The 27,405-nt window shown below is 45.9% G+C and overlaps 1 protein-coding gene across 3 annotated transcripts in view; it reads right to left on the bottom strand.

The window, feature by feature from the left end:
- The window catches only part of LOC116514163 (transducin-like enhancer protein 1), an 88,992-nt gene that overhangs the window by 24,136 nt on the left and 37,451 nt on the right, over positions 1-27,405 (bottom strand). For all 3 annotated transcript variants that reach the window (XM_032225670.1, XM_032225749.1, XM_032225830.1), the window contains 5 exons: positions 18,735-18,927; positions 15,813-15,829; positions 7,623-7,724; positions 5,283-5,327; positions 1,970-2,128 (listed from right to left, as the gene is read on the bottom strand). In XM_032225670.1, coding sequence (XP_032081561.1) covers positions 1,970-2,128; positions 5,283-5,327; positions 7,623-7,724; positions 15,813-15,829; positions 18,735-18,927 — 516 coding nt within the window. The remainder of the gene's footprint in view (positions 1-1,969; positions 2,129-5,282; positions 5,328-7,622; positions 7,725-15,812; positions 15,830-18,734; positions 18,928-27,405) is intronic.

Raw genomic sequence — 27,405 nt, 5'->3', positions numbered from 1 at the left:
GTTTCTCAGCACTCCTAACTCTTCAAACCTGTGAATTTCAACTCCCAGAATTGAATTCTGGGAGTTGAGGTTCACTCTGTTCCTTAGAAAGCAAGAGGCAAAGTTTTGGTCCCGACAAAACTTCTTTCATTTACACGACTGTGAATTCCTTTCATTCACAGTCAGCAAGGCTTAGCAAACAGTCTTCCAGAGGAATGTTTATCCACACGCACCTTATCTCGCTTGGAGAGCTGCCAGATAACTAGCTTCCAAACACAGCAAAACGTGGCACAGAGTCTCTTATAATCCCAAACAGAACTTTCCATACCGAAGAAACAAATTGTTTCCTGCAAAAGCCCCCTCCCCATTTGTTCCTCTTTCGCTTCCTGTGGGAGGGGCCAATCACCTCCCAGGTGTGGCTTTACTTTTAAGTCAACCCTGCTTTCTTACTTCTTCTTCTCTTCTGGCAGCTCTGCGCATGTGCAGATTTAGATTTAGATTAGATTTAGATTTGTTTTATTTATATGCTGCCCTTTTCCGGGAGGGACTCAGGGCGGCGAACAACTCAAAGGGGGAAAGGGAACATAGAACACAATACAAGCAGTTAAAATAACCAAGAATCACACAGCCACACAGGTCGAGAGGGGAGGGGAACTCGTCAACCCCAGGCCTGCCGGCACAGCCATGTTTTGACGGCTTTCCGGAAGGCCTAGAGAGAGGTGAGGGTCCGAATCTCTGCGGGGAGTTCGTTCCAAAGGGCCGGAGCTGCCACAGAGAAGGCCTTCCCCCCGGTAGTAGCCAGATGGCATTGGCTGGTAGACGGAACCCGGAGGAGGCCGACCCTGTGTGATCTAATGGGTCTGTGGGAGGTAATTGGCAGCAGGCACACTGGGAACAGGCTCCAGCTGTTCCTCTGCCTCACTGCTGGCTAATTTCCTCTCTGCCTCTGACGCAGGGTCCTCATCTGAGCTTTCCTCAGCCCCGGGACTGGCCCATGTTCCTCCCAAACCTCCTCACTGTCTGACTCTGCTGCCAGCAGGCCACAACACATGCATTTGAAAATTGCCGGCTGCCGGCAGGTCACAACAATTGCCAAGTTTGAAAAACACTGGTTTAATGGAAGATCTAGATGTGAAAAGCTACCTTCTCCAACTGGGAAACCGTGACCATCTTAGACCAAGCCGAAAAGTCCAAAAATGCTAGAGAATTCCTGTAAGCCTGGCCGTCAGACGAATGGGTCATCAACAGGCACATAGAGACAGACAACATCTTCATACCGTTGGAAAGGGACAATCAAAATCCAAAGAGGAAACCAAAAGGCCCAAACAGCTTTCCCACCAGCAATCAACACCCAGGTAAGCACAGATTCACATCTGCTAACCCACAATCAAGAAGTGAACAATACCCCGATTAAACAACTGCCAAACAAGTCAGCAATAAACAACAGCCCCAATCAAGGAATCACAAAACACCATTCACACCAATATTACCCCAATATTGACAGGGCAAGCCCCTAGTTCTAGAAAATGAGAATAAACACCCACTTCTAGCACTGATGACGTTACCTACTTGGGTAATGAAAGTTCTGCAAGAAAAACAACCACCAAAGATTCCACATTCCGCCTCTTTTCCTTCCCTCCCTTCTCCCTAACCCCACTCCCTTCTAACACTGATGGCGTTACCTAGTTTGGTAATGAAACGTCTTCAAGAAAAACAACCAGAGAGAACCAAGGACCCCGCACTCTCTCCAAGCTGGTGTCCCCCCTGCCCCATATGTGAATCCTGCCCTTCCAACCTTCCCAGGCAGGCAGCAAAGGCTTCTGGGAATTGTAGTCCCACAACCTCTAGGAGGCACCGGGTGCAGGTGAAAATTAACATCAAACAGGGATGCTACTGCACGATGTGTCGGCGCATCTGCCTGGGGGAGGCGGAAGTTGTGGTCTACCCCCACACCTGCACACCCAGGAACCCATCCCTCTTTGTGACGCACTGTGGTCAGCTCCTTGGCGGGACGAGTTGGGGAGGCACTGCTGGAAGACGCCAGGGATGTGGGGCTGTGATGGCCCAGCTCTTTCCGATGCAGAGTGGCTTTATCGATCCCATTTTCTCGGGAGGAGAAAGACTGGACGCTGTGGGGCGAAGAAGGATCCTGTGGTAGGAGGAAGAGAGGTTAGGTTTTAGTCTTCCTCATCTCCCCGTTTTCTGCCCTCGTCCCCTCATATTTCATTATTCACCCCACAGTGTTTTTCAACCTTGGCAACTTGTGGACTTCAACTCCCAGAATGCCTCAGCCCAACAGGGGAATTCTGGGAGTCGAAGTCCTCAGGGGGTTCAAGCGGCCTAGTTTGAGGAGCACCGTTTTATCCTGACTCATTATATTGTATTTGAATTCTTCCCCTTCTCTGAAAGCTGCAGGTGGCAGCTGGTGCCTGCCACAACAACCCTGCGAGGTAGGTTAGGTTGAGGCCGAGTGGAGTGCCCCAATGTCACCTAGGCTTGCTGATCTCTTTCAGCCTAACTCAATAAAACAATAAAGATCATCAAGTCCACCCCGCTTCCTACTGAAGGACTGGGGCCTCCAACCTTGGCAACTTGTGGACTTCAACTCCCAGGATGCCTCAGCCCAACAGGGGAATTCTGGGAGTTGAAGTCCTCAGGGGGTTCAAGCGGCCTAGTTTGAGGAACACCGTTTTATCCCGACTCATTATTCGAATTCTTCCTCTTCTCTGAAAGCTGCAGGTGGCAGCTGGTGCCTGCCACAACAACCCTGCGAGGTAGGTTAGGCCGAGACTGAGTGGAGTGCCCCAGTGTCATCCACTGAACTCCCAGGTTCAGCCTCACTCACCCAACAGGGTCGCTGCTGTGGGGTCGAGGGGAAGAAGGTAGGTTATACAGGTAGTCCTCGACTTGCGACCACAATTGAGCCCAAAAGGTCTGTTGTTAAGTGAGACGTTTGTTCGGTGAGTTTAGTCCCATTTTACGACTTTTTTGGGCGGGGGCTACAGTTGTTATGTGAATCACCACAGCGGTTAAGTTACAATACAATGCAATACAATAGCAGAGTTGGAAGGGACCTTGGAGGTCTTCTAGTCCAACCCCCTGCCTAGGCAAGAAACCCTATACCGTTTTAGACAAATGGCTGTCCAACATCTTCTTAATAACCTCCAGTGTTGGGGCATTCACAACTTCTAGAAGCAGGTTAATTGTTCTTACTGTCAGGAAATTTCTCCTCAGTTCTAAGTTGCTTCTCTCCTTGATTAGTTTCCACCCATTGCTTCTTGTTCTACCCTCAGGTGCTTTGGAGAATAGTTTGACTCCCCCTTCTTTTAGTTAGTAACATGGTTGTTATTCCCCCTCGACTTTGCTAGTTGCAAAGGGGGATTACGGGGCTCTGAGAAATTGCAACCGTCATAAATGAGAGTCGGTTGCTGAGCAACTGAATTTTGACCACGTGACCACGGGGGAATGCTGCAATGGCCATAACTGTGAAAAAAAGCTCAGAAGTCATTTTTTCCAATGCTGTTGTAACTTTGAATACAGTGGTAGGATTGAAATAATTTAACAACTGGTCCTCTGCCCTAATGACCTGCTGGGTGGGCGTGGCCATGGTGGGCGTGGCATGGGCTGTGATAGGCAGCCCTCGGCCTCCTGCATTTTGAGCCTAGTAGGCTTCCCTGCAGCCTCCTAGTAGCAAAAATGGACTGCTAGGGAACTCCTGGAAGGAGCCGGGCAGGAAGGGGCAGGGCCAGCCAGTAATATAAGAACCGGTTCGCCCAAACTGGCTGAATCTCACCACCGACTTTGAATGGTCACTGTTCAAAGAATGACTTCTGTAAGTTGAGGACTAGTTATATGTCCTACAGAATATAAGAAAGCATTATAAATCCAATAAATAAATGAATACATTTCAGGCAGCAATAGATCCTTTAAAGCTAGTGATTTTTTTCCAAACTCGGCTACCTTAAGATGTTTCAACTTCAACTTCCAGACTTAGCAATAGCAATAGCAGTTAGACTTATATACCGCTTCATAGGGCTTTCAGCCCTCTCTAAGCGCTTTACAGAGTCAGCATATTGCCCCCAACAATCTGGGTCCTCATTTTACCCACCTCGGAAGGATGGAAGGCTGAGTCAACCTTGAGCCGATGAGATTTGAACAGCCGAACTGCAGAACTGCAGTCAGCTGAAGTAGCCTGCAGTGCTGCACTCTAACCACTGCGCCACCTCGGCTCCCCAGACACCACTGTGTGTGTGTGTGTGTGTGTGTGTGTCATTCTTCCAAGACCCTTGCTACCTCCCTTTCTTGGAATTGTAAAACTGAAGGGAGCAATGAAGATCATCAAGCCCACCCCGCTTCCTACCGAAGGGCAGGGGTCTCCAACCATGGCCACGTTAAGACTTGTGGACTTCAACTCCCAGAATTCCTCAGCCAGCTCTTCTTCCCAGGGATTCTGGGAGTTGAAACCCACAAGTCTAAAAGTCGCCAAAGTTGGAGACCCCTGTTGAAGGAGACAATAAAGATCATTAAGTACTCCGCCATGCTGGCTGGGGAATTCTGGGAGTTGAAGTCCACAATATCTTAAAGCAGCCAATGGTTGAGGACTGCTCCTTTAAGCCATTCAATGTTGCTTCAGTGTATATCCCACCCTCCCAGCTCCCCCTAAATTCACTGGTCTAACCCCCTCCATGTGCCAAGAGACCCCCATCCCCCAGCTTTCTTGCTCTTCAAAGCTTTTTTAAAACTGCCCCGCCCCCAGTATATATTGTGTAAGCCGACCTGAGGGAGTAGGTTCCACCAGAAAACCGCGGACGACAAAATCGCGCTCGACGAAAGCGCGTATGTGACGTCATCACAGCGCGACGAAAACATCGCGCTGTGATCGATAAATGTAAAAATAAAGCGAAAACCTTACCCTAACCCCCCCAAACCTAACCCTAAACCTAACCCTTAACCTAACGCTAAACCTAACCCTTAACCTAACCCTTAACCTAACCCTAAACCTAACGCTAACCCTTAACCTAACCCTAAACCTAACGCTAACCCTTAACCTAACGCTAAACGTAACCCTAACGCTCTAAATCTAACCCTAACCCTTAACCTAACCCTAACCCTTACCTTTATGTGAATCGGCTTGCTTTAATTTTATTTTTATTTCAATTTTTAATTTTTTTCGTCGCGCTGTGATGACGTCAAATGCGCGCTTTCGTCGAGCGCGCTTTTGTGGACCGCGGTTTTGACAGGTCACGAGGGAGTAGACAGCAATATAAATTTTCTAAAATAAAATAAATTATAGTCACACAAACCTCATCCACCACCAGGTTGTCTTCACTTTTCTCCCCATCGCTGCCCTGAAAGAAATAAAAAGGGAGGGCAGAAAAACAGAAAAAAAGAGATTTATTTCAGGATGGCTGGAGGTGGGTGGGTGGGACGCAAACTGAAGAGGGGACATTTGGCTCATTGGAGCAGGAGCCCGTTTAAAGGAGCAACCTACCGAAGAACAGCAAAAAAACTTGTTGACTTTATAACCACAATTGGGACCAGAACTTCCTTGCCGGGCAATGCGGTCGTTAAGTGAATCACGCATGATTTGATGACCTTTTTTTTTTGGCCACAGTTGTTCCTCGAAACACATCCGTTCGGAATCACACGGTCGTTGAGCGAATCCCTGTAGCTAAGGGAATCACGTGGTCGTTGAGGGAATCACCATAGTTGTTAAGCGAATCATATGGTCGTTAAGTGAATATGATTCCCCCCACTGTCTCTGCTCGTTGGAAGATGTCTGGGAAGGTTGAAAATGGTGATCATAGGAATTGGGGACACTGCAACCATATCAAATGCATTTGGTAAATATATAAAATATTAAATATATGCTGGTGGCTGGCTGGCTGCCAAAATTTAATCCTGTAACCATGTTACAGGACAAAAGCAAACTAAAAAGTCACTTTTTTTTCCAGTGGTGTTATAATTTCGGTCATTAAACAAGTTGCTTTAAGGCAAGAATTACCTGTCCAATATGCTACAGGCAGTCCTCAACTTACAACACTTCATTTAGTGACCGTCTGAAGTTACAACGGCACTGAAAAAAGTGACTTATGACCATTTTTCACACGTATGACCATTGCAGCATCTCCATGGTCGTGGGATCAAAATTCAGAGACTTAGCAACTATTTTTTCTATTTATTTCTATTTTATTAAACATTTATAGGCCACCCTTTTCCCTGAGGGGACTCAGGGCGGCTTACAATAGGGGAGGGGAGTGCAGGACAAAACACAAAAAGAAAATGTGAGTAAAAATAATTAGCGGTAAAACACAACATTCACTCAACATTCGGGAGGGGCGAGAGTACTGACTCATACTTATGACGGTTGCAGTGTCCCGAGGTCATGTGATCCCCTTTTGCGACCTTCTGGCAAGCCAAGTCAATGGGGAAGCCGGATTCATTGAACAACCGTGTTACTAACAACCACAGGGATTCACTCAACAACAGTGGCAAGGAAGGTCATAAGATGGGACAAAACCCACTTAACAACTGTCTCGCTTAGCAGCAGAAATCTTGGGCTCAATTGTGGTCGTAAATCAAGGTCTACCTGTATCTGTAATCTACCTGTAAACTGAGCTACAAGTTTTAGAAGGGAGGAAAAATATCCAAGTTTTGGTAGCAACATTAGGCAACCGATGACACAATCCGACGCCGTCACCCACTTGCAAAACATCTGGATTGCAGAGAAGTTGTTCAGTTGCACCCAAACCTTCTGTTGTGGCCTGCCAGCTGCCTTTGGAGTCAGGCATCAGTGAGGCAGAAGAACAGCTGGAGCCTGTTCTCAGTGTGCGCATGCGCAGAGTGGCCAGACGAAGGGAACAGCTAAAGAACAGGGGTCGACTTGGGAGTAAGGCTACAGGGTTCCACCACAAAACCGCGTTCGACTAAAGGGCGCTCGACGAAACCGCGTAGCTGACGTCATCACAGCGCGACAACAGCGCAGAGACAGCACGCTGTAAACGCTAAACCTAAAATTAACCCCTAAACCTAAACCTAACCCCCCTAAACCTAATCCTAAACCTAACCCTTAACCTAACCCTTAACCTAACCCTAAACCTAATCCTAATCCTAACCCTAAACCTAACCCTTAACCTAACCCTAAACCTAACCCTAAACCTAACTCTTTCCTTAACTTGAATCGGCTTGCTTTCAAAGCGCTATTTAAAGCGCCCTTCTTTCTCCGCGCTCGCTGTTGTCGCCCTGTTGATGACGTCAGCGACGCGGTTTAATCGGGCGCGCTTTAGTCGAGCGCGGTTTTGTCGTGCCACGAGGCTACAGGTGGACGATTAATGGCCCCTCCCAGAGGAAATAAAAGAGGAGCGAAAGGGGAGTGGAGTTTGCAGGAGACATAGTAGTTTGCTGAATTGGTTCGTTGCCAAGTTTTGCAGATATCGGCCTGGCAGCTCTCCAAGCCAGATAAGGTCTGTGACCATAAATCCTCCCTGGAAAGACTTTGCTGGATGTGAAGCAGCGGAATTCGCAATCAATCAATAAAAGGGGTTTTTGTCAAGACCAGGAGTTTGCTTCATGCTCTCGGGAAGCCTCGGTCGGAACACCCTTGTTCCCAAAGCCTGCGTGCTCCAAGAAGGGAAGCCACTCACGTAATCCGTGCCGTATTCTTTTTCCGACTTCCTCTTTTTGCTACTGTTCAAGTAATCCGAAATGGCTCGCATCCTTTCTCCGTTCGACAGCATTAAAGAGCTCTGCAGAAGAGAAAGCCGAAGGGACATAAACCTCAGCATTCAGATAACACGCGAAGCCAGGGAGTGGTTTTCCCCCCTCAAAGTACAGCCGGCGTCTGACTTACGACCACAATCGTTTCCAGTATCGCTAAGCAAGGTAGCTGTTAAGTAAATCATACCCCGATTTTGCAACCTTTTTGGCACGGTTGTTAAGTGAATCGCTTTAGCTGTTAAGCGAACCCTGTGCTTGTTAAATGAACTGGCTCCCCCCCCCCCCATTGACTTGGCGTGTTGGAATCTGGATGGGGGGACCTCACAACTGGGGACTACAGGACTACAGGACAGATGCCATATAGACATGCTGATTGCCAAGTGCCTGAATTTTGACCGTGTCACTGTGGGGATGTGCAACGGTCGTAAGTGGGAGGAGTAGCCATAAGTCCCTTTTTTCAAGGCTGCTGTAACTTCTAATGGTCAGTAAACCACTATACCTCGACTTACAAATCATGGTTGAGAACCATCAAGTATCTGAAGGTTCCTGCCTGAGCAGGGGGTTGGACTAGAAGACCTCCAAGGTCCCTTCCAACTCTGTTATTCTCTGTTCTATTCTATTCTATCCCTTATTCTACTCCATTCCATCCCTTATTCTATTCCATTCCATTCTATCCCTTATTCTATTCTATCCCTTATTCTATTCGATTCCATCCGTTATTCTATTCCTTATTCTATTCTATCCCTTATTCTACTCCATTCCATCCCTTATTCTATTCCATTCCATTCTATCCCTTATTCTATTCCTTATTCTATTCTATCCCTTATTCTATTCTATTCTATCCCTTATTCCATTCTATCCCTTATTCCATTCTATCCCTTATTCTATTCTATTCCATCCCTTATTCTATTCCATTCCATTCTATCCCTTATTCTATTCTATCCCTTATTCTATTCCATTCCATCCGTTATTCTATTCCTTATTCTATTCTATTCCTTATTCTATTCCATTCCATTCTATCCCTTATTCTATTCTATCCCTTATTCTATTCTATTCTATCCCTTATTCTATTCCATTCCATTCTATCCCTTATTCTATTCTATCCCTTATTCTATTCCATTCCATCCGTTATTCTATTTCTTATTCTATTCTATTCCTTATTCTACTCCATTCCATCCCTTATTCTATTCCATTCCATTCTATCCCTTATTCTATTCCTTATTCTATTCTATCCCTTATTCTATTCTATTCTATCCCTTATTCCATTCTATCCCTTATTCCATTCTATCCCTTATTCTATTCTATTCCATCCCTTATTCTATTCCATTCCATTCTATCCCTTATTCTATTCTATCCCTTATTCTATTCCATTCCATCCGTTATTCTATTCCTTATTCTATTCTATTCCTTATTCTATTCCATTCCATTCTATCCCTTATTCTATTCTATCCCTTATTCTATTCTATTCTATCCCTTATTCTATTCCATTCCATTCTATCCCTTATTCTATTCTATCCCTTATTCTATTCCATTCCATCCGTTATTCTATTTCTTATTCTATTCTATCCCTTATTCTACTCCATTCCATCCCTTATTCTATTCCATTCCATTCTATCCCTTATTCTATTCTATCCCTTATTCTATTCCATTCCATCCGTTATTCTATTTCTTATTCTATTCTATCCCTTATTCTACTCCATTCCATCCCTTATTCTATTCCATTCCATTCTATCCCTTATTCTATTCCTTATTCTATTCTATCCCTTATTCTATTCTATTCTATCCCTTATTCCATTCTATCCCTTATTCCATTCTATCCCTTATTCTATTCTATTCCATCCCTTATTCTATTCCATTCCATTCTATCCCTTATTCTATTCTATCCCTTATTCTATTCCATTCCATCCGTTATTCTATTCCTTATTCTATTCTATTCCTTATTCTATTCCATTCCATTCTATCCCTTATTCTATTCTATCCCTTATTCTATTCTATTCTATCCCTTATTCTATTCCATTCCATTCTATCCCTTATTCTATTCTATCCCTTATTCTATTCCATTCCATCCGTTATTCTATTTCTTATTCTATTCTATTCCTTATTCTATTCCATTCCATCCCTTATTCTATTCCATTCCATCCCTTATTCTAGTCTATTCTATCCCTTATTCTATTCCATTCCATTCTATCCCTTATTCTATTCTATTCTATCCCTTATTCTATTCCATTCCATCCCTTATTCTATTCTATCCCTTATTCTATTCTATCCCTTATTCTATCCCTTATTCTATTCCATTCCATTCTATCCCTTATTCTATTCTATCCATTATACTATCCCTTATTCTATTCCATTCCATTCTATCCCTTATTCTATTCCATTCCATCCCTTATTCTATTCTATTCTATCCCTTATTCTATTCCATTCCATTCTATCCCTTATTCTATTCTATTCATTATTCTATTCCATTCCATTCCTTATTCTATTCTAATCTATCCCTTATTCTATCCCTTATTCTATTCCATTCCATTCTATCCCTTATTCTATTCTATTCATTATTCTATTCCATTCCATTCCTTATTCTATCCCTTATTCTATTCTATTCCATTCTATCCCTTATTCTATTCCATTCCATCCCTTATTCTATTCTATCCCTTATTCTATTCTATCCTATCCCTTATTCTAGTCTATTCTATTCTGTTCTGTTCTATTCTGTTCTATCCTATCCATCCCTTATTCTGTCCCTAATTCAATTCAATCCTATCCTATCCCTTATTGTTCTATTCTATCCCGTTCTGTTCTGTTCTATTCCATTCCATTCTATTGCCCTGTTTTACTCTAGCCTAACCTGCTGTGAAAAATCTGTGGGTTATTTAGCAGAGAAACACAGTCTGTACAGGTAGTCCTCACCTGTATGACCACAAAGGAGCCCAACATTTCTGTTGTTAAGTGCGACACTTGTTAAGTGAGTTTTGTCCCATTTTACGACCTTTCTTGCTACAGCTGCTAAGTGAATCACTGCAGTGGATTACTAATAGTAACACGGTTGTTAAGTACATCTGCCTTTCCATCGTTGACTTGGGAGGGAGGAACAAAAGCAAACTAAAGAGTGGGGGGAAAAGTAGAGGAGAAAGAAAAGCAATTGATGAAGAAGGGAAGGGGAAAATAGGGAGGAGAGGAGAATGGACAGGCAAGGAAAAAGAAGGGAAGAGGAAGGGGAAAGGAAAGAAAGGAAGATAGGGAAGGGAAGGAAAGAGGGAAAGGAAGAGAAGGGAAGCAAATAGAGAGGGAAGTTTGTTTATTTGTTTATTTGTTTATTTATTTATCATATTTATATGCTGCCAATCTCACTGTTAAGTGAGTCCAGGCTGCTTACAAGACAGAGAACTTTTCCCAAGCGCAGCCTTAAATCCCTTTTCAAAAACAAAAGGCCCATCATTTCACAGTTCCATCAATGAACTTGTAAAACAAACAAGACTGTCATCCTTTCCATATTTCATTCATGAAATGGATTTGTGTGTGTGTGTGTGTGCGCGCGTGCGTGCGGAAAGGCTGCAGACGGGTTCAGTGGAGAGAAGAGTTCAGCGCCCCCAATAAAATGAAGTGCAGAATGGAGCACCTACAACAGGAGGGGCTGGGACCCCCCCCCCCCAAGACCCCTGCCCACTATAGCGGTAAAGCCAAGCCAGGGTTCCTCCTGTCTTGGTTTGCCAGGCAGGGAGAGGACAACCGCAAACGAAATAGGGTGGGAGAAACAACGTGCTAAAAATTCTGTGTGAGCGGGAGGCTGTTTCCACGCACTGTGCTGACTCTGCTGCCAGTAAGTCTTCGAGTTACGACCACAAAGGACGCAAACAGTGAAGGATCATTAACATGGTCAGATTGCAACATTGAGCTGATTTTACAATCTGTTTTTTGTTTGTTTGTTTGTTTGCATTGGTCATTAAGCAAGCAAGGCAGTCGTTAGGTGAATCGGTGATTTTCTATGGGCATCGTTTTGCCCAAAAAAACAGAAATATCAATTTTTCGGGAAAACTGTCCTAAAACATGATCACAACGCTGTTAATAAAGGAAGTCAAAGCATTGATTTGTCATTTCTCCTTTTTCTGATTTTGCCTTCTCGCTTTGCTTGGCAAGGAAAAAAAAATGTTGTACAGGATTGATGAACACGTCACCCCGAGTGTAGATGTTTTCGGAGGGAGCTCTGAGTGGAGAAAAGTGGTCGGGAGCTCAGCCTGCAGAATCGGGTCCTGAAAGAGCCTCAGTTATTTGCACTCAGGGCCAACACCCACCCACCCACCCCCTGCAAATTTCAAATTGTTTTTGCAAGCGTTTGGGTCCTTATTCCTTGATTATCTCCAATTATTTGAATTAAAGGCCAAAAAACCCTAAGAAAATTTCAAATTGTCAGATGTTTTTGCAAGTGTCTTGGTCCTTATTCCTTGATTGTCTCCAATTATTTCAATTAAAGGCCAAAAAATCCAAAGCAAATTTCAAATTATAGGATTTTTGTACAAGCTTCTTGGTTCTTATTGTCTTGTGCAAGCATCACCCTACTTACATCTTTATCAGAGTCTTGTGATATATATATATATATATATATATATATATATATATATATATATAGAGAGAGAGAGAGAGAGAGAGAGATAGATAGATAGATAGATAGATAGATAGATAGATAGATAGATATAGATATATAGATAGATATACATACATATATGTATGTATGTGTGTGTGTGTGTGTGTATCAGGGGTGGGTTCCTACCGGTTCGCACCGGTTCTTGCGATCCGGTTCGTCAGTGAACCCGGAAGTAATTAACTTCCGGGTTCCTAGCTCCTAGCCCCTGTCGCTGGGTGCCTGCAGGGTTTTTCTTTTTAAAAAACGCCTCTCCGGAGAGGAAGCTCTGTCAAAGCGCACCTTTCCCGCCTCAGCGGCTGCAGGGACCACCCCACCGCTTTACCTTCCTCCTCCTCCTCCTCCCCTTCCGCCCGCAGCAGCAGCAATGGCAGCCAAGCCGGGAAAGGAGCGCTTTGGCAGGGCTGTCAAAGCGCACCTTTCCCGCGTCGGCGGCTGCAGGGACCATCCCGCCGCTTTATTTTCTTCCTCCTCCTCCTCCCCTTCCGCCCGCAGCAGCAGCAATGGCAGCCGAGCCGGGAAAGGAGCGCTTTGGCAGGGCTGTCAAAGCGCACCTTTCCCGCGTCGGCGGCTGCAGGGACCACCCCACCGCTTTACCTTCCTCCTCCTCCTCCTCCCCTTCCGCCCGCAGCAGCAGCAATGGCAGCCGAGCCGGGAAAGGAGCGCTTTGGCAGGGCTGTCAAAGCGCACCTTTCCCGCCTCAGCGGCTGCAGGGACCACCCCACCGCTTTACCTTCCTCCTCCTCCTCCTCCCCTTCCGCCCGCAGCAGCAGCAATGGCAGCCGAGCCGGGAAAGGAGCGCTTTGGCAGGGCTGTCAAAGCGCACCTTTCCCGCGTCGGCGGCTGCAGGGACCATCCCGCCGCTTTATTTTCTTCCTCCTCCTCCTCTCCTTCCGCCCGCAGCAGCAGCAATGGCAGCCGAGCCGGGAAAGGAGCGCTTTGGCAGGGCTGTCAAAGCGCACCTTTCCCACGTCGGCGGCTGCAGGGACCATCCCGCCGCTTTATTTTCTTCCTCCTCCTCCTCTCCTTCCGCCCGCAGCAGCAGCAATGGTAGCCGAGCCGGGAAAGGAGCACTTTTGCAGGGCTTCCGCCGCGCCCCCAAGGACCGCTAACCTCGCGCTGCCATTTCTTCTTCTTCCCCAGCCTTCCCAGTTAGCTTGCTTGAAGCTCCGAGGAGGCGGGAGGAGGGTCGCAGGAGTGGAAGTGGGGGGAGGTCTTCCCGGCCGGGAAGAGCTGAGAGGCTGCCGGCCCCTTTCGCAGGAAAGTTAACTTTTCTTGGCGAAATCCTGCCCCCCCCCCCCCGCGTGGGTGAGCTGTCCTCTTCCCGTAAGCCGCCCGGAGTTACCTGTGTGTGAGGTGGGCTGCCCTATGCATTTGCGTGTATGCGCTGGAAAGAGAGTGAAAAAGAGAGGGAGAAATAATTATATTAATTAGATAGATCAGTCTTTCTCCACCTTGGAGACTTGAAAGTGTGTGGACTTCAACTCCCAGAAAGGGAGTTGGGAGAAAGGGAGAAAGGAGGAGAGAATGAAAGGAAGATGGGGGAAAGAAGAAAGAGGTAAGGAGAGGAGGATGGAAAGGAGAGAAAGAGGGGGAGAGAGGGTAGAAAGGGGAAGAGGAAGAGCAGGAGTAGGAGAAAGGTAAGGGAAGAAGGAAGGGGAAGGAGAGGAAGAAGGAGGAAAGTAGAGAAGGGAGGGAGGGAGAAAAGAAAGGGAAAATAAGGTGGTGTTACAACAGGAGGAAGGGATGGTAAACAAAGCAACCCAAACTGTATATTATAACCTATTAAATGAAATAATAAATGTATAAGAATGATAAATGTTAAAACACTTGTAACCAAACGACATGCTATATGTGATGATGGGTTTTTTTCTTTTTCTTTCGTTTTGTTTTTATTGTTGTGGGCATGTGTCCTCTATGTAACAAAAAGAATTAAAAAAAATATTTTTATAAAAAGGTGGAGAAACACTGAGATAGATGATAATGAGGGAGGGAGAGGGAGAGAGAGAGAGAGACCATAACTAGATAGACAGATAGGCAGGCAGATAGACGGATGGATAGAGAGAAAGAGAGAGAGATAGGTAGGCAAGCAGATAGATGGATGGAGAAAGAGAGGGGGAAAGAGGGAGAGGGATACCATAACTAGATAGGCAGGCAGTTAGACAGATGGATGGATGGATAGAGAGAGAGAGGATGTCTATAATTAAGGTGACCAGACGTCCCTAGAGAGGTCGCGGGCTGGCAGTAACTGCCGCGGCCTAGCTCCCCCCCCCCCTCCGGTCAATGGTGTCCCTCTTTATCAATCTGAAAATCTGGTCACCTTACTTGTTTAGGTAATTCTGAGGTGGTTGATGGTTCTGTGAGTGCCTGTCCTTTATAATTTTCCACATTGCCTTGATGGTTTTTATTCCAGTGACTTTGTCTTTCCTGTTCTTAGGCTTAGGAAAAAAAAAAACTGGTTTCATTGGCAGTCTTTTTTTTTGGGGGGGGGGGGTATTTTTTTGGTGTTTTCCTAGCACTGTCATAGTTTGTGGGTGTGGGTGGGTGTGTAATGTCCCACAGTTATCTATGCATTAATAATGATCTAGTAATATTAATAATATCTAGTAATTAGTAATATCTAGTAATAACATCGTCTTGGACACTCCCATCCGGTCACATGGGAGGCAAGCCACTCCCATCCGGTCACATAGGCGGCAAGCCACTCCCATCCGGTCACATGGGTGGCAAGCCACTCCCATCCGGTCACATGGGCGGCAAGCCACTCCCATCCGGTCACATGGGTGGCAAGCCACTCCCACAAAGGAGGCCACGCCCACAGAGGTGGTTCGAACAATTTTTGAAACCCACCCCTGGTGTGTATATATACACATACATACACACACACACATATATATAGATAGATATACATATATACATATATACTATATGTATATATATTTATTTATCAGCACAAATACAATACATACTATATATATATGTATGTATGTATATATATATATATACACACACACACACATATATATATTGTATGTGTACATATATATATTGTATGTGTATATATATATATATATATATATATATATATATATATATATACACACACACACATACATACATACATACATACACACACACACATATATACATACGTCTGTCTGTCTGTCTGTGTGTGTGTGTGTGTATTTAAAGTCACAACCCCTGGTATGCCCAAATTAGAAGCACAGGTTCTAATCCCAGTAAGGGTATGGCTAGCTGATGAGAGCTAAATAGCTTGAAATAGCACAAATACAACACACACACACACACACACACACACACACACATTTTCATACTCCATTGGGGAGATAAACAGCCTTTTCCTATTCTCTCTGATTCAGAGCCTCCCTTCCCCGCTGGGGGTTCGAAGGAAGGAGAAACAATTGGGAGGGGCAGGGTGCAGAGAAAGAAAGGATGGGGTGGGGGAAGCAAAGAGACTTACGGGTCCGGGGTCTCTCTCTGTCGCCATGGCAACACGGAACGGCAACAAGGCAAGAAGAGAAGGGTTTTAGTATCAAAACACGAAGAAAACGCCACCCATCCCGCCTGCAACTGTGCATAAAAACACTCTCCCACAAACGGTGAAAATTAAATTATTACGGGGTTGCACTCCGCCTCTTTAATTGGAGGAAAGGGGGGGCGGTTTCAAGGACATTTGGGAAAGAGGAGCCCCCCCAAAAAATTGATGCATTTTTTTCTCATTCCTTGTCAAAGTTGCACCCCTAAAATGATCTCTATTGGAATGCTAGCATTTGCCTCCTTGGGCCAGCAATAAGTGGGACCTGGTGATTAGCAACAAAAAGGACTCCAAATTCTCTTCTCCTCGACCACTGACATGGGTAAACCTTTGCAGCCGATAATCTAAGAAATACTGGTAGTCCTCGACTTACGACCAAGAAAACGTGTCGCTATACAGGGCAGCCGTGACGCAAAGCATCATGGGGCTGTATCTGATTTTATGAGGTTTTTCCGGAGCTCAGCAAAGTTACGATCCCTTTTTCTTTGCTGTTAAGTCTGGTTCTGGGAATCGCTGCGGTCATTAAGTGAGTCATCACACCGTAGAGATTTGCAACCTTCCCTGTCAGCTTTCCCATTGGCTTTGCTTGCCGGAAGTATGCCAGGAAGGCCACAAATGGCAATCATGTGACAACACACACACACACACCCCTCCAGGATGCTGCAACAGTCATATCTAAAAGAACTGGTCATATATCACTTTTGTCGTCCCCGTTTTACCTTCAAAAGGTCTCTAAATGAATGGTCGTAGGTCGAGGACTACCTATAAACCGTCCATTAATTATCTAAATCTTATCCTATAACTATTGTATTTTACCTTACTCTTCTTTTAAATTGTTTGTATAAGATTTTTTGGGTGATATGCATTTGAACCTTGTGCCTATAGGCTAATCAATAAAGCTATCATATGTCAACTCCTAAAAGTAAAAGGTGAAGGTTCCCCTTGCACACATGTGCTAGTCGTTCCCGACTCTAGGGGGCGTTGTTCATCTCTATTTCAAAGCCAAAGAGCCAGCGCTGTCCGAAGACGTCTCCGTGGTCATGTGGCTGGCATGACTAAACGCCGAAGGAGCACGGAACGCTGTTACCTTCCCACCAAAGGTGGTTCCTATTTTTCTACTTGCATTTTTACCTGCTTTTCGAACTGCTAGGTTGGCAGAAACTGGGACAAGTAACGGGAGCTCACTCGATTACGCGGCACTAGGGATTCGAACCGCCGAACTGCTTTCTGATCAACAAGCTCAGCGTCTTAGCCACTGAGCCACAGCGTCCCGGTGATAAACTACCTAGCATGAACTAATCAGAGGGGTCTAACGTTGGCAACTTTTAAGACTTGGGGACTTCAATTCCCAGAATTCCCCAACCTGTTGTGCTAGGGAAATTCCCCATGCTGGCTAGGGAATTCTGGGAGCTGAAGTCTACAAGTCTTCAAGTTGGACACCCTTGAGCTAAATACACTGAATGAAATAAATAAATGAGATAGTAACTGCAAACTCAAACAGTTTTCGGGCCAACTGCTCCACATTTACACTTCTTTTTACTTTTAGGAAGAGTTGACATTTTTTTCTCATTACCCCCATTTCTAACTTTTGGTTGGGAGCCTCAAAATTCTCACCTTATAAAGCTCATTTCACCGGGAATAGCAACCTTAATGCAGACGAGCAAACAGATTTTGTAAGATCGAGGCATTCTTTCAAACCGACTCAAAACACCAGTACTGCATTTTCTCAAACCAGGAAACTTTAAAGTCTCCAGAATTCCCAAACCAGCATGCTTCCCCCCCCCCCTTCCTCCCCAAATATCAGACAATGTGAGCTAGTCACCTGTTGGGAGAATTGTTTTAAACTAGACATTCAATGTTTCTGCATATCTATGGGGAACCACAATGAAAGCAGAGGAGCTTTACAGCAATGTTTCTGAGACAGGGCGGCTCTTAAGACATTTTTAAGAATTCTGGGACCTGAAATCTATTAATATTTCCTAGGCAATTCTGGGAGTTGAAGTCCACAAATAGTGACTAGGGAATTCTGGGAGTTGAAGTCTACAAATGCTGGCTAGGGAATTGTGGGAGTTGGAAGTCCACAAATGTTGGCTAGGAAATTCTGGGAGTTGAAGTGTACAAATGGTGTCTGGGGAATTCTGGGAGTTGAAAGCCACAAATGGTGTCTGGGGAATTCTGGGAGTTGAAAGCCACAAATGGTGTCTGGGGAATTCTGGGAGTTGAAGTCCACAAATGGTGACTAGGGAATTCTGGGAGTTTGTCAACAAATGGTGTCTGGGGAATTCTTGGAGTTGAAATCCACAAATGGTGGCTAGGAAATTCTGGGAGTTTGTCAACAAATGGTGTCTGGGGAATTCTGGGAGTTGAAAGCCACAAATGGTGGCTAGGAAATTCTGGGAGTTTGTCAACAAATGGTGTCTGGGGAATTCTGGGAGTTGAAAGCCACAAATGGTGTCTGGGGAATTCTGGGAGTTGAAAGCCACAAATGGTGTCTGGGGAATTCTGGGAGTTGAAAGCCACAAATGGTGTCTGGGGAATTCTGGGAGTTGAAAGCCACAAATGGTGTCTGGGGAATTCTGGGAGTTGAAATCCACAAATGGTGACTAGGGAATTCTGGGAGTTTGTCAACAAATGGTGTCTGGGGAATTCTGGGAGTTGAAGTACACAAATGGTGGCTAGGGAATTCTGGGAATTGAAGTCTGCATACCTTAAAGTTGCCAGGGCTGCCCTACTAGCCAGACACAGCCTTTCCCCTCCCCGCCCACCCCATTTAGGCAAATTTGATCAATCAGGAAAATCTTTCATAGCTCTCCGTCAAAGAAACGAACCTTATCTGGAGAAACCTACCTCGGTCGGCATCAAGAAGCCCTCGGTCATCCTTGGCCACCAGATGGGCCTGCGCCCCCAATGCTCCCGACAGTGCCAGCAGCCCAGAAGCGCTACCAAGGCTCGCCAGGCTGGCAGACTGGACGCTGGACGGGTGAGGGGTCAACGGGATGGGGGGTGCGTGATGGGAGAGGTGTTGAGCTTGGAGCTGGTGCTGGGGAGACAGAAAGTCATTGGAGAGCCTTAGAGGTCGACCAACTGGGTGTTTTTTTAACAGTTCAGAAAAGCGCTGTTGTTTCTATGTTTTGCATTTTAACGTTTTGAAGTTTGCCTCGAGTACTTATTTGGTTTCTTAAATCCTGCCTGTAATACTTTGTAAGTAACTCAAGGCAGCTAGCATTTTTAACAATCCTACCTCCTAATTTCCCAACAATCATCACGCTGTGAGGTGGGTTGAGCTGAGAGTGAGGGACTAGAACTCACAGTCTCCTAGCGATTGGCCCAGGGTCACCCAGCTGGCTTTTGTGCTTAACAGAGACTATAATTCACTGTCTCCTAGTGATTGGCCCAGTCACCCAACTGGCTTTTGTGCTTAAGATAGGACTAGAATTCACCATCTCCTGGTGATTGGTCCAACTGGGTCACCCAGCTGGCTTTTGGGCTTAGGATAGGACTAGAATTCACCGTCTCCTGATGATTGGCCCAGTCACCCAACTGGCTTTTGTGCTTAAGCAATAGCAATAGTAGTTAGATTTATATATCGCTTCATAGGACTTTCAGCCCTCTCTAAGCGGTTTACATAGTCAGCATATTGTCCCCACCAACAATCCATTTTACCCACCTCGGAAGGATGGAAGGCTGAGTCAACCTTGAGCCGGTGAGATTTGAACAGCCGAACTGCAGAACTGCAGTCAGCTGAAGTACCCTGCAGTGCTGCATTTAACCACTGCACCACCTGCGCCCCAAGATAGGACTAGAATTCATGGTCTCCTGATGATTGGTCCAACTGGTCACCCAACTGGCTTTTGGGCTTAAGATAGGACTAGAATTCACCATCTTCTGGTGATTGGTCCAGAGTCACCCAGCTGGCTTTTGAGTTTAAGATAGGACTTGAATTCACCGTCTCCTGATGATTGGTCCAACTGGTCACCCAGCTGGCTTTTGGGCTTAAGCTAGGACTAGAATTCACCGTCTCCTGGTGATTGGTCCAACTGGTCACCCAGCTGGCTTTTGGGCTTAAGATAGGACTAGAATTCACCGTCCCAGGGGTATTAAAAATTGTTGAATCCCACCACTGATTGTGCAGAATACACACAATACAAAAAGGGGGGGGGGAACCTCATGGCGTGGGAGAAATAATCCCCTGGCACAACTACGTGTGTGGCACGCCGGTTGAAAAACACGGCTATAAAACAATGAAGCCGTGTTTGCATTGAGACACAGCAAGGGCTGGTTTTAATGCATCCCCTTTTATGGTTTATGCCGTTATTGCTACATTAATTTTTATTAATTAGATATTAGCTGCGAGGAGCCTTGGCAGCTGAATGGCAAGCAGAGATGGGCAGCTAGAAAGATAAGGGACAGCTGTCAGCGAACCCTTCAAAGGAAGATTATCTGAGCAAGGCAGCGTCCCCCAAGATTTCCACAGTGGGTGTGGTTAAAAAAAATAAATACAACCCTTCAAAGTTACAACAGATCCCCCACAAAAATTACAGACTGTCCTCAACCTCAATGACCACAATTCAGCCCCAAAATTGTGTGTTTGTTAAGTGAGAAATTTGTTAAGGGAGTTTGCTCCATTTCAACGACTGTCCTCGGCACCTTTGTTAAATCGGTGTAGTGTCGTTAAGTGAATCTGAACCCCCCCCCTTGGCTTTCCTTTGTAGGTGGTCACATGACTCCAGGACATTGCGTCCGTCATACAAATACAAAAGCAGAGTTGGAAGGGACCTTGGAGGTCTTCTAGTCCAGCCCCCTGCCTAGGCAGGAAACCCTATACCGTTTCAGACAAATGGCTATCCAACATCTTCTTAAAGACTTCCAGTGTTAGGGCATTCACAACTTCTGGAGACAATTTCTGTTCCACTGGTTAATTGTTCTCACTGTCAGGAAATTTCTCCTCAGTTCTAAGTTGCTTCTCTCCTTGATTAGTTTCCATCCATTGCTTCTTGTCCTGCCCTCAGGTGCCTTGGAGAATAGTTGTGACTCCCTCTTCTTTGTGGCAGCCCCTGAGATATTGGAAGACTGCTATCATGTCTCCCCTGGTCCTTCTTTTCATTAAACTAGACATACCCAGTTCCTGCAACCGTTCTTCATATGTTTTAGTCTCCAGTCCCCTAATCCTCTTTCTTGCTCTTCTCTGCACTCTTTCTAGAGTCTTTTGTGGCGACCAGAACTGAATGCCGTATTCCAAGTGTGGCCTTACCAAGGCCTTATAAAGTGGTATTAACCCTTCACTCTCCCTCTGTTTATGCAGCCTAGAACTGTGTTGGCTTTTTTGGCAGCTGCTGCACACGGCTGGCTCCTATTTAAATGGTTTTCCACTAGGACTCCAAGATCCCTCTCACAGTTACTACTGTTGAGCAAGGTACCACCTATCCTGTACCTGTGCATTTCGTTTTTGTTGCCCAAATTTTAGCCTCCGGTCCCCTAGTCATCTTTGTTGCTCTTCTCTGCACTCTTTCTAGAGTCTCCACATCTTTTCTACATCGTGGTGACCAAAACTGGATGCCGTATTCCAAGTGTTTTAAGTCACGTAAATCAGTTGTCAAGCAAACTGGACAAGTGATGGCTAACCTTTTTGTCGTGTGTGTGTGTGTGTGTGTGTGTGCGCGTGCGCGCATGCGCCCACACCCATAATGCACTGTGCGTGCAACATCCCCTCGCACATCCCGCACCCCTGTGCACACAACCCCCCCCTGCTTCCCCTATCACCCGCGCATGCACGCACGATTCCCCCCCATAGGCCATTTTGGGCCTAGCAGGCCTCCCTGAAGCCTCCTGGGATCAAAAATGGGGCATGGGGGGGGGGCATGCTGCCCCCCCCCCGTTCCCAAATCTCATGCATGTGCCCCACGAATCCACGGCAGAGACCCGAAAATCATCTGTGCCGTAAGCACGCCATCACGGAGCAAGACTGTGCTGTCACTCCGTGTTATATAACGTATGTGGGTATAGCCATAATTTTGCATTTATTTCTTTGTGTATGATTTCCTGTTTATGTCATGTATATTAGAGGTGGAGACCCTTTTGAGAGCTGTAGGCCGCGAGATTTCATTTTAATGCATGCCGATTAGTGTACTTTCAAAGTGACAATGAAGTTATTCTTCTATTCTATTCTTCTGTTCTATGTGAATCAAACGACCATGGAGATCCTGCAACCGTCACTAAATGAACCTGTTGTAAGTCGAGGACTACCTGTACTTACGACCAGGTTCCAAAGCTTCAACGAATCCACCACCGCCTTGCCTTCCGTGGTCACGGGATCACATTTTGGACCTTGGGGAAATCAATCCACATTTACGGTTTTAGGCAAAAATGCCCCATAACAAGTAAGGGGTTCCCCGTGGATCATGGTGATTCACTTAACGACCTTTGCAAACAAAGGTTGAAAAATTGTCATGTGACGATCTGCTTTATGACTGTCATGACTAATAACGGGCAAGCTCCAATACCGCCCTGAGTCCTCGGCTTACAACCACAATTGAGCCCAACATTTCCGTTGCTAAGCAAGACAGTCCAGTGATTTTCCGCCCCGTTTCGTGACCTTTCCTTGCCGCAGCTGTTAAGCGAATCCCTGCAGTGATTAAGGCAGTAACTGAATGGGTGGAGGATGGAAGGATTTATATCCCATCTGATCATTAACGCTCTCGAGAGTCGTTGAGGCCACTTGGAGGTTTATCTGTGCCCTCGGGAAGGGGGGGGGGTCACCTGTATAGAATAAATGTCCAAGGGGCTCAAGGACCCTCGGAAAGAATGCTAATGATCAGATTCCCTGCTAACTGCAAGGAATATAAATCCTTCCATTCCCCGCCATTCAGTCAGAACGGAAGAACCCTTTTGGATGAGAAGCGAAACCTCTTCAAGAAAAAACAAAGCCCACTTTCCTTTTGAAAAAGCACCTTTGGGTTCTGGCGACGTGTGGGCCCAGCTGGTGTGACTGTGTTACACTGACTGTGGATGGTTACTTTTTGAGGGGAAAAGCAGGATGTAGGTTTACTGACATCCTGTCTGTCGTGGTCGTGTCGTGTTTCCCCGAAATTAAGACAGACTCTTAATTTTCTTTTGACCCCCGAAATAAGTGCTTGGCCTTATTTTCGGGGAGGTCTTATTATTTTTGAGGGGCAGGAGGAGGAGGCGAGCGTGGTCACCTCACGGCTGCTGCTGTGTTGCAATATTTTTGGGGAGGGCTCATTTTCGTGGGAGGGCTTACTTCAGCGCATTCGCTCAAAAGCCCGATTGGACTTATGATCTGGGGAGGTCTTAATTTTTAGGAAAACAGGATAGCAGGACAATGAAAGATTTGATTGTTGGTTGCATCCTGGGCCAGAACACTCCCCATCTCCTCAGGTTGCGGCCTATCGACTGTCTGCCCTTCCAGCAGCCGAATCAGGGGAGGAGGCTGGGTCAGCATTAAGGCAACCTGAGAGCTCTGAGAGGGGAGAGGGAATGGAGCTGGCAGAGAGAGAGAGAGAGAGAGAGAGAGAGAGAGAGACAGAGGCGAATCCTGGCCAGGCGTCAGCCCTCAAATGGAGAGTCAACAGCCCTCAGGTCTGGAGGCGGCTGATGAGGAAGAAGAGGAACAGCTGAGTCCAGTGCCTGATGCCTGGATGCACAGAAGGCAGAGGAGAGGAGAGCAGTGGAAATCTATGGGCCGGTCCTTGGGAGGCGGCGAGCGTGGTCACCTCATGGCTACTGCTGTGTTGCAATATTTTCAGGGAGGGCTTATTTTAGCACATGTGCTCAAAAGCCCGATTGGGCTTATTATCCACAGAGGTCTTATTTTTCGGAGAAACAGGGTAGTCCTCGACATACAGCCACAACTGCTGCCCAGGATTGATGCTGCTAAGTGAGAAATGGGTTCAGCGAGTTTCGCCCTGTTTTATGACTTCTCTTGCCGCCTTTCGTTAAGCGGATCCCTGCAGCTTGTTAAATCGGCAACAACGGTCGTTAAGTGAATCGGGCTTCCCCCTAGACTTTGCCGGTCAGGAGGCCGCAAAAGGGGAATCATACCACCCCCGGGTCGCTGTGACCGTCATAAGTATGAACCGGTTGCCAAGCCTCCGAATGTAAATCACGTGACCGTGGGGAAGCCGTGATGGACAGAAATGTGAAAAGTGGTCATAAGTCACTTTTTTCAGTGTCACTGTAGCTTTGAACGGTCACTAAAGGAACTGTTGTAAGTCGGGGACGACCTCATTTGCAGGTTAGGGTTGAAATGAGGGGTCCTTGGTGCTCTCTGAGCTTGGTTGTTTCCTTGCAAACGTTGCCTTACCAAACTAGGTAGCATCATCAGTGCTAGTAGAGAGTGGGGTTTGCTTCTCAGTTTATATCCCAGTGGCTCTCCCTGCCAGCATCGGTGGGAGTGGTATTTGGTTGGGATATTTACTGCTGGCTTGTTTGGCAATTCCTTGACTGGGATGTTGTTCGCTTCTTAATTATCAAGCTAATGTTAATCTCCCCACTAGCCCTGATGATGTTATGTAGTTGGGTCATGAAATGTCTGAAAGAAAACAACCAGCTGTAGAGAGAGCACCAAGGACCCCACAGCTGTCCTTGTTGTGGCTCACTAGTGGATCTGGCGGCAGATTCGGAGAGTGAGGAAGTTGGAGAGGAACCTGGGCCAGTCCTGGAGTCTGGGGAAGGCTCTGATGAGGGCTCTGTGTCGGAGGCAGAGAGGGGGCCAGGGCCGTATGCCAGTTATCAGCTGCTTTCGGAGTCAGACATCAGGTGAGGCAGAAGAACAGGTGGAGCCTGTTCCCAGTGTGCGCATGTGCAGAATTGCCAGACAGCTAAGGAACAACGGTCAACTCAGGAGTAAGGCTTCGTGTGGACAGTGAATGGCCCCTCCCATAGAGAATAAATGGGAGCGAAAGAGGAGGGGAGTTTATAGGAAACAATTAGTTCAATTCTGTTAGGAATATAATCTAATGGTTAGGTTGGCAATATATAAATCATATAGCAATGCTGTACCCGTTTCTTTAAATCATGCTGTAAAATGTGATTGGCTGCTGTTTCTTTAATCGGCCATAAGAGGGAGCCAGAATGACTGTTAGCTCTCTGTTTGTTAGATGCTGGGCTGATCTGATCTGAGTGTTTTGGAAGCTGGCTGTTAGAAAGTGCCATGAGCTATTGTAAGTTTTGCAACTGCTAGCAATCTTTGAGTACCAGACTGATTATATGATACTGGACTATGTTATTTGGATTATCCCTTAACTGAAAGACACTGATGACTGACTGTCTTATCCGTGTATGACTTGGACTGTTTGATGGACTCTGATATATCTATTTCCACGAAAGTAAAAGCCTATTTAAACTGCAGGGTCTCTGTATGCGGGTTTGTGTGTTCTCCGACACAACTCTTCACAACGCTTCTCTGAACGCACTCGCTCCCCCAACGGGGAGCTTACCCTAACAAATTCCTTAGGGTGAAGATCTGTTCCTGACTTCTTGCCAAGTATTGCCTGCTACAGAGTGGCGTTTGGAAGATATCGGCCTGGCAGCTCCCCAAGTCTGTAGTTGTGAAATCTCTTGAAAGACTCCTGGCCGGGACTTTGCTGGAGAGGAATTCCCTTTAAACTCAATAAAAGGGGTTTTATCAGGCCGAGGAGTCGGCTTTGTGCTTTTGGGAAGCCTGGGTCAGAACAGTCCTCTTCCTCCTCTGCACAAACCCCATTCCTTTCTCGCCCTGATGATGTTACCTAATTGGGTCATGAAACGCCTCGAAGAAAACAACCAAGCTCAGAGACCACCAAGGATGCCACAAATCAAAATACCTTTGACTGAATTCATACCTAGCTGTTAGACAGCTGTGTCTTCTTTCTCCCGTTACGTATCCCAGCTGGGGCTTATGGGCCACACTTGCACTTGCCCACCCTAAATTTTGCAGTTACCTTCCTGCAAAGGGAGAGTTACACCCCCCCCTCCCCAAACCCGGCCCGTGCATCCCCCATAAAAGATGCAAAGACACGAAAATGAAGGCCAAGACGATTTGAACAGCAACAACAAAAAAATACAATTCCCGAGAAACGCAGCAAAATCCATCAAAGTTTGCAGGAGACGAGAGGCTCAGCTCGGTAAATAATGAATGATCTCAAAAAGAAGCTTGCAAAAAGAAAAGGACGGGGGGGGGGAGAAAGAGGAAGGCTCAGCCCGAATTTGCAGCAAATCGGGCGAGGAGGGGGATGGGGGGAGCCAGGAAGAAGCAAGACATCCATTAGGATCCAAGCCGAGCCACCTCTCGCCCTCGAATTACGGCCCTCAAATCAAATATTAAAGAAAAGAAGCAATCGAGTCGCCACAAAGGCCTCGGTGCAATTGAGCTGGAGCCAGCTACGTTGGCAATTTCCAAGGGCATAGAAACCTTCCTCCTTCTTCTTCCCCTGTACAACAGGTAGGCAGGCAGAGCGTTCAAAAATACAAGGCATTTTTAAGACTTCCAAAAAGGGGGGGGAAGTTTGAAGCACCCGGAAATTGCCAAGGTAGCTGATGCGAGGGACGTTCCTCGCACCCCTGCAAGCGTTTTGCACAAGTGAACGAGGCGGAGAAATACGGAAGGTCCTCGGCTTGCGACCACAATTGGGGGTCGGAATTTAGTAGGTGGTGTACGTTTTGGAAGTGGTGGCCCTCTGAGAGCTGTACGCCACAAAATTTCATTTCAATGCATGTTGATTAGTGTACATTCAAAGTGACAATAAAATTATTCTATCCTATTCTACTATTCCATTTTTATTGCTTTCTGTTCTGTTTTATTCTTATTCCATTCTATTAAACTAGACATACCCAGTCCCGGCAACCGTTCTTCATATGTTTTAGTCTCCAATCCCCTAATCCTCTTTGTTGCTCTTCTCTGCACTCTTTCTAGAGTCTCCACATCTTTTCTACATCGTGGTGACCAAAACTGGATGCAAATATTCCAAGTGTGGCCTTACCAAGGCCTTATAAAGTGGAATTAACCCTTCACGTGATCTTGATTCTCTCCCTCTGTTGATGCAGCCTAGAACTGTGTTGGCTTTTTTGGCAGCTGCTGCACACGGCTGGCTCCTATTCAAATGGTTGTCCACTAGGACTCCAAGATCCCTCTCACAGTTAGTACTACTGAGCAAGGTACCACCTATACTGTACCTGTGCATTTCGTTTTTGTTGCCTAAATGTAGAACCTTCCTCTTCTCGCCGTTGAATTTCATTTTATTAGATAGTGCCCAATCACGTTTGTCAAGATCCTTCTGTATCTTTAGCCTATCTTCTGGATCTTCTAGCCTAACTTCTGGATTTTCTAGATCCTTCTATCTTCTTTAGCCTATATTCTATCCTATCCTTATCTTATCCTATCCTTATTCTATCCTATCCTTATTCTATATTCTATTCTATTCTATCCTCTTATTCCTCATTTTATTCCTTATTCTCTCCTATCCTATCCTTATTCTATCCTATCCTTTCCTTATTCTATCCTATCCTTATTCCTTATTCTATC

The sequence above is a fragment of the Thamnophis elegans genome, chromosome 1 (assembly GCF_009769535.1).
Source record: "Thamnophis elegans isolate rThaEle1 chromosome 1, rThaEle1.pri, whole genome shotgun sequence".
Taxonomy (NCBI): Eukaryota; Metazoa; Chordata; class Lepidosauria; order Squamata; family Colubridae; genus Thamnophis; species Thamnophis elegans.
The sequence above is the reverse complement of the archived record's forward strand: the minus strand, read 5'-3'. Positions and strand labels throughout refer to the sequence as shown.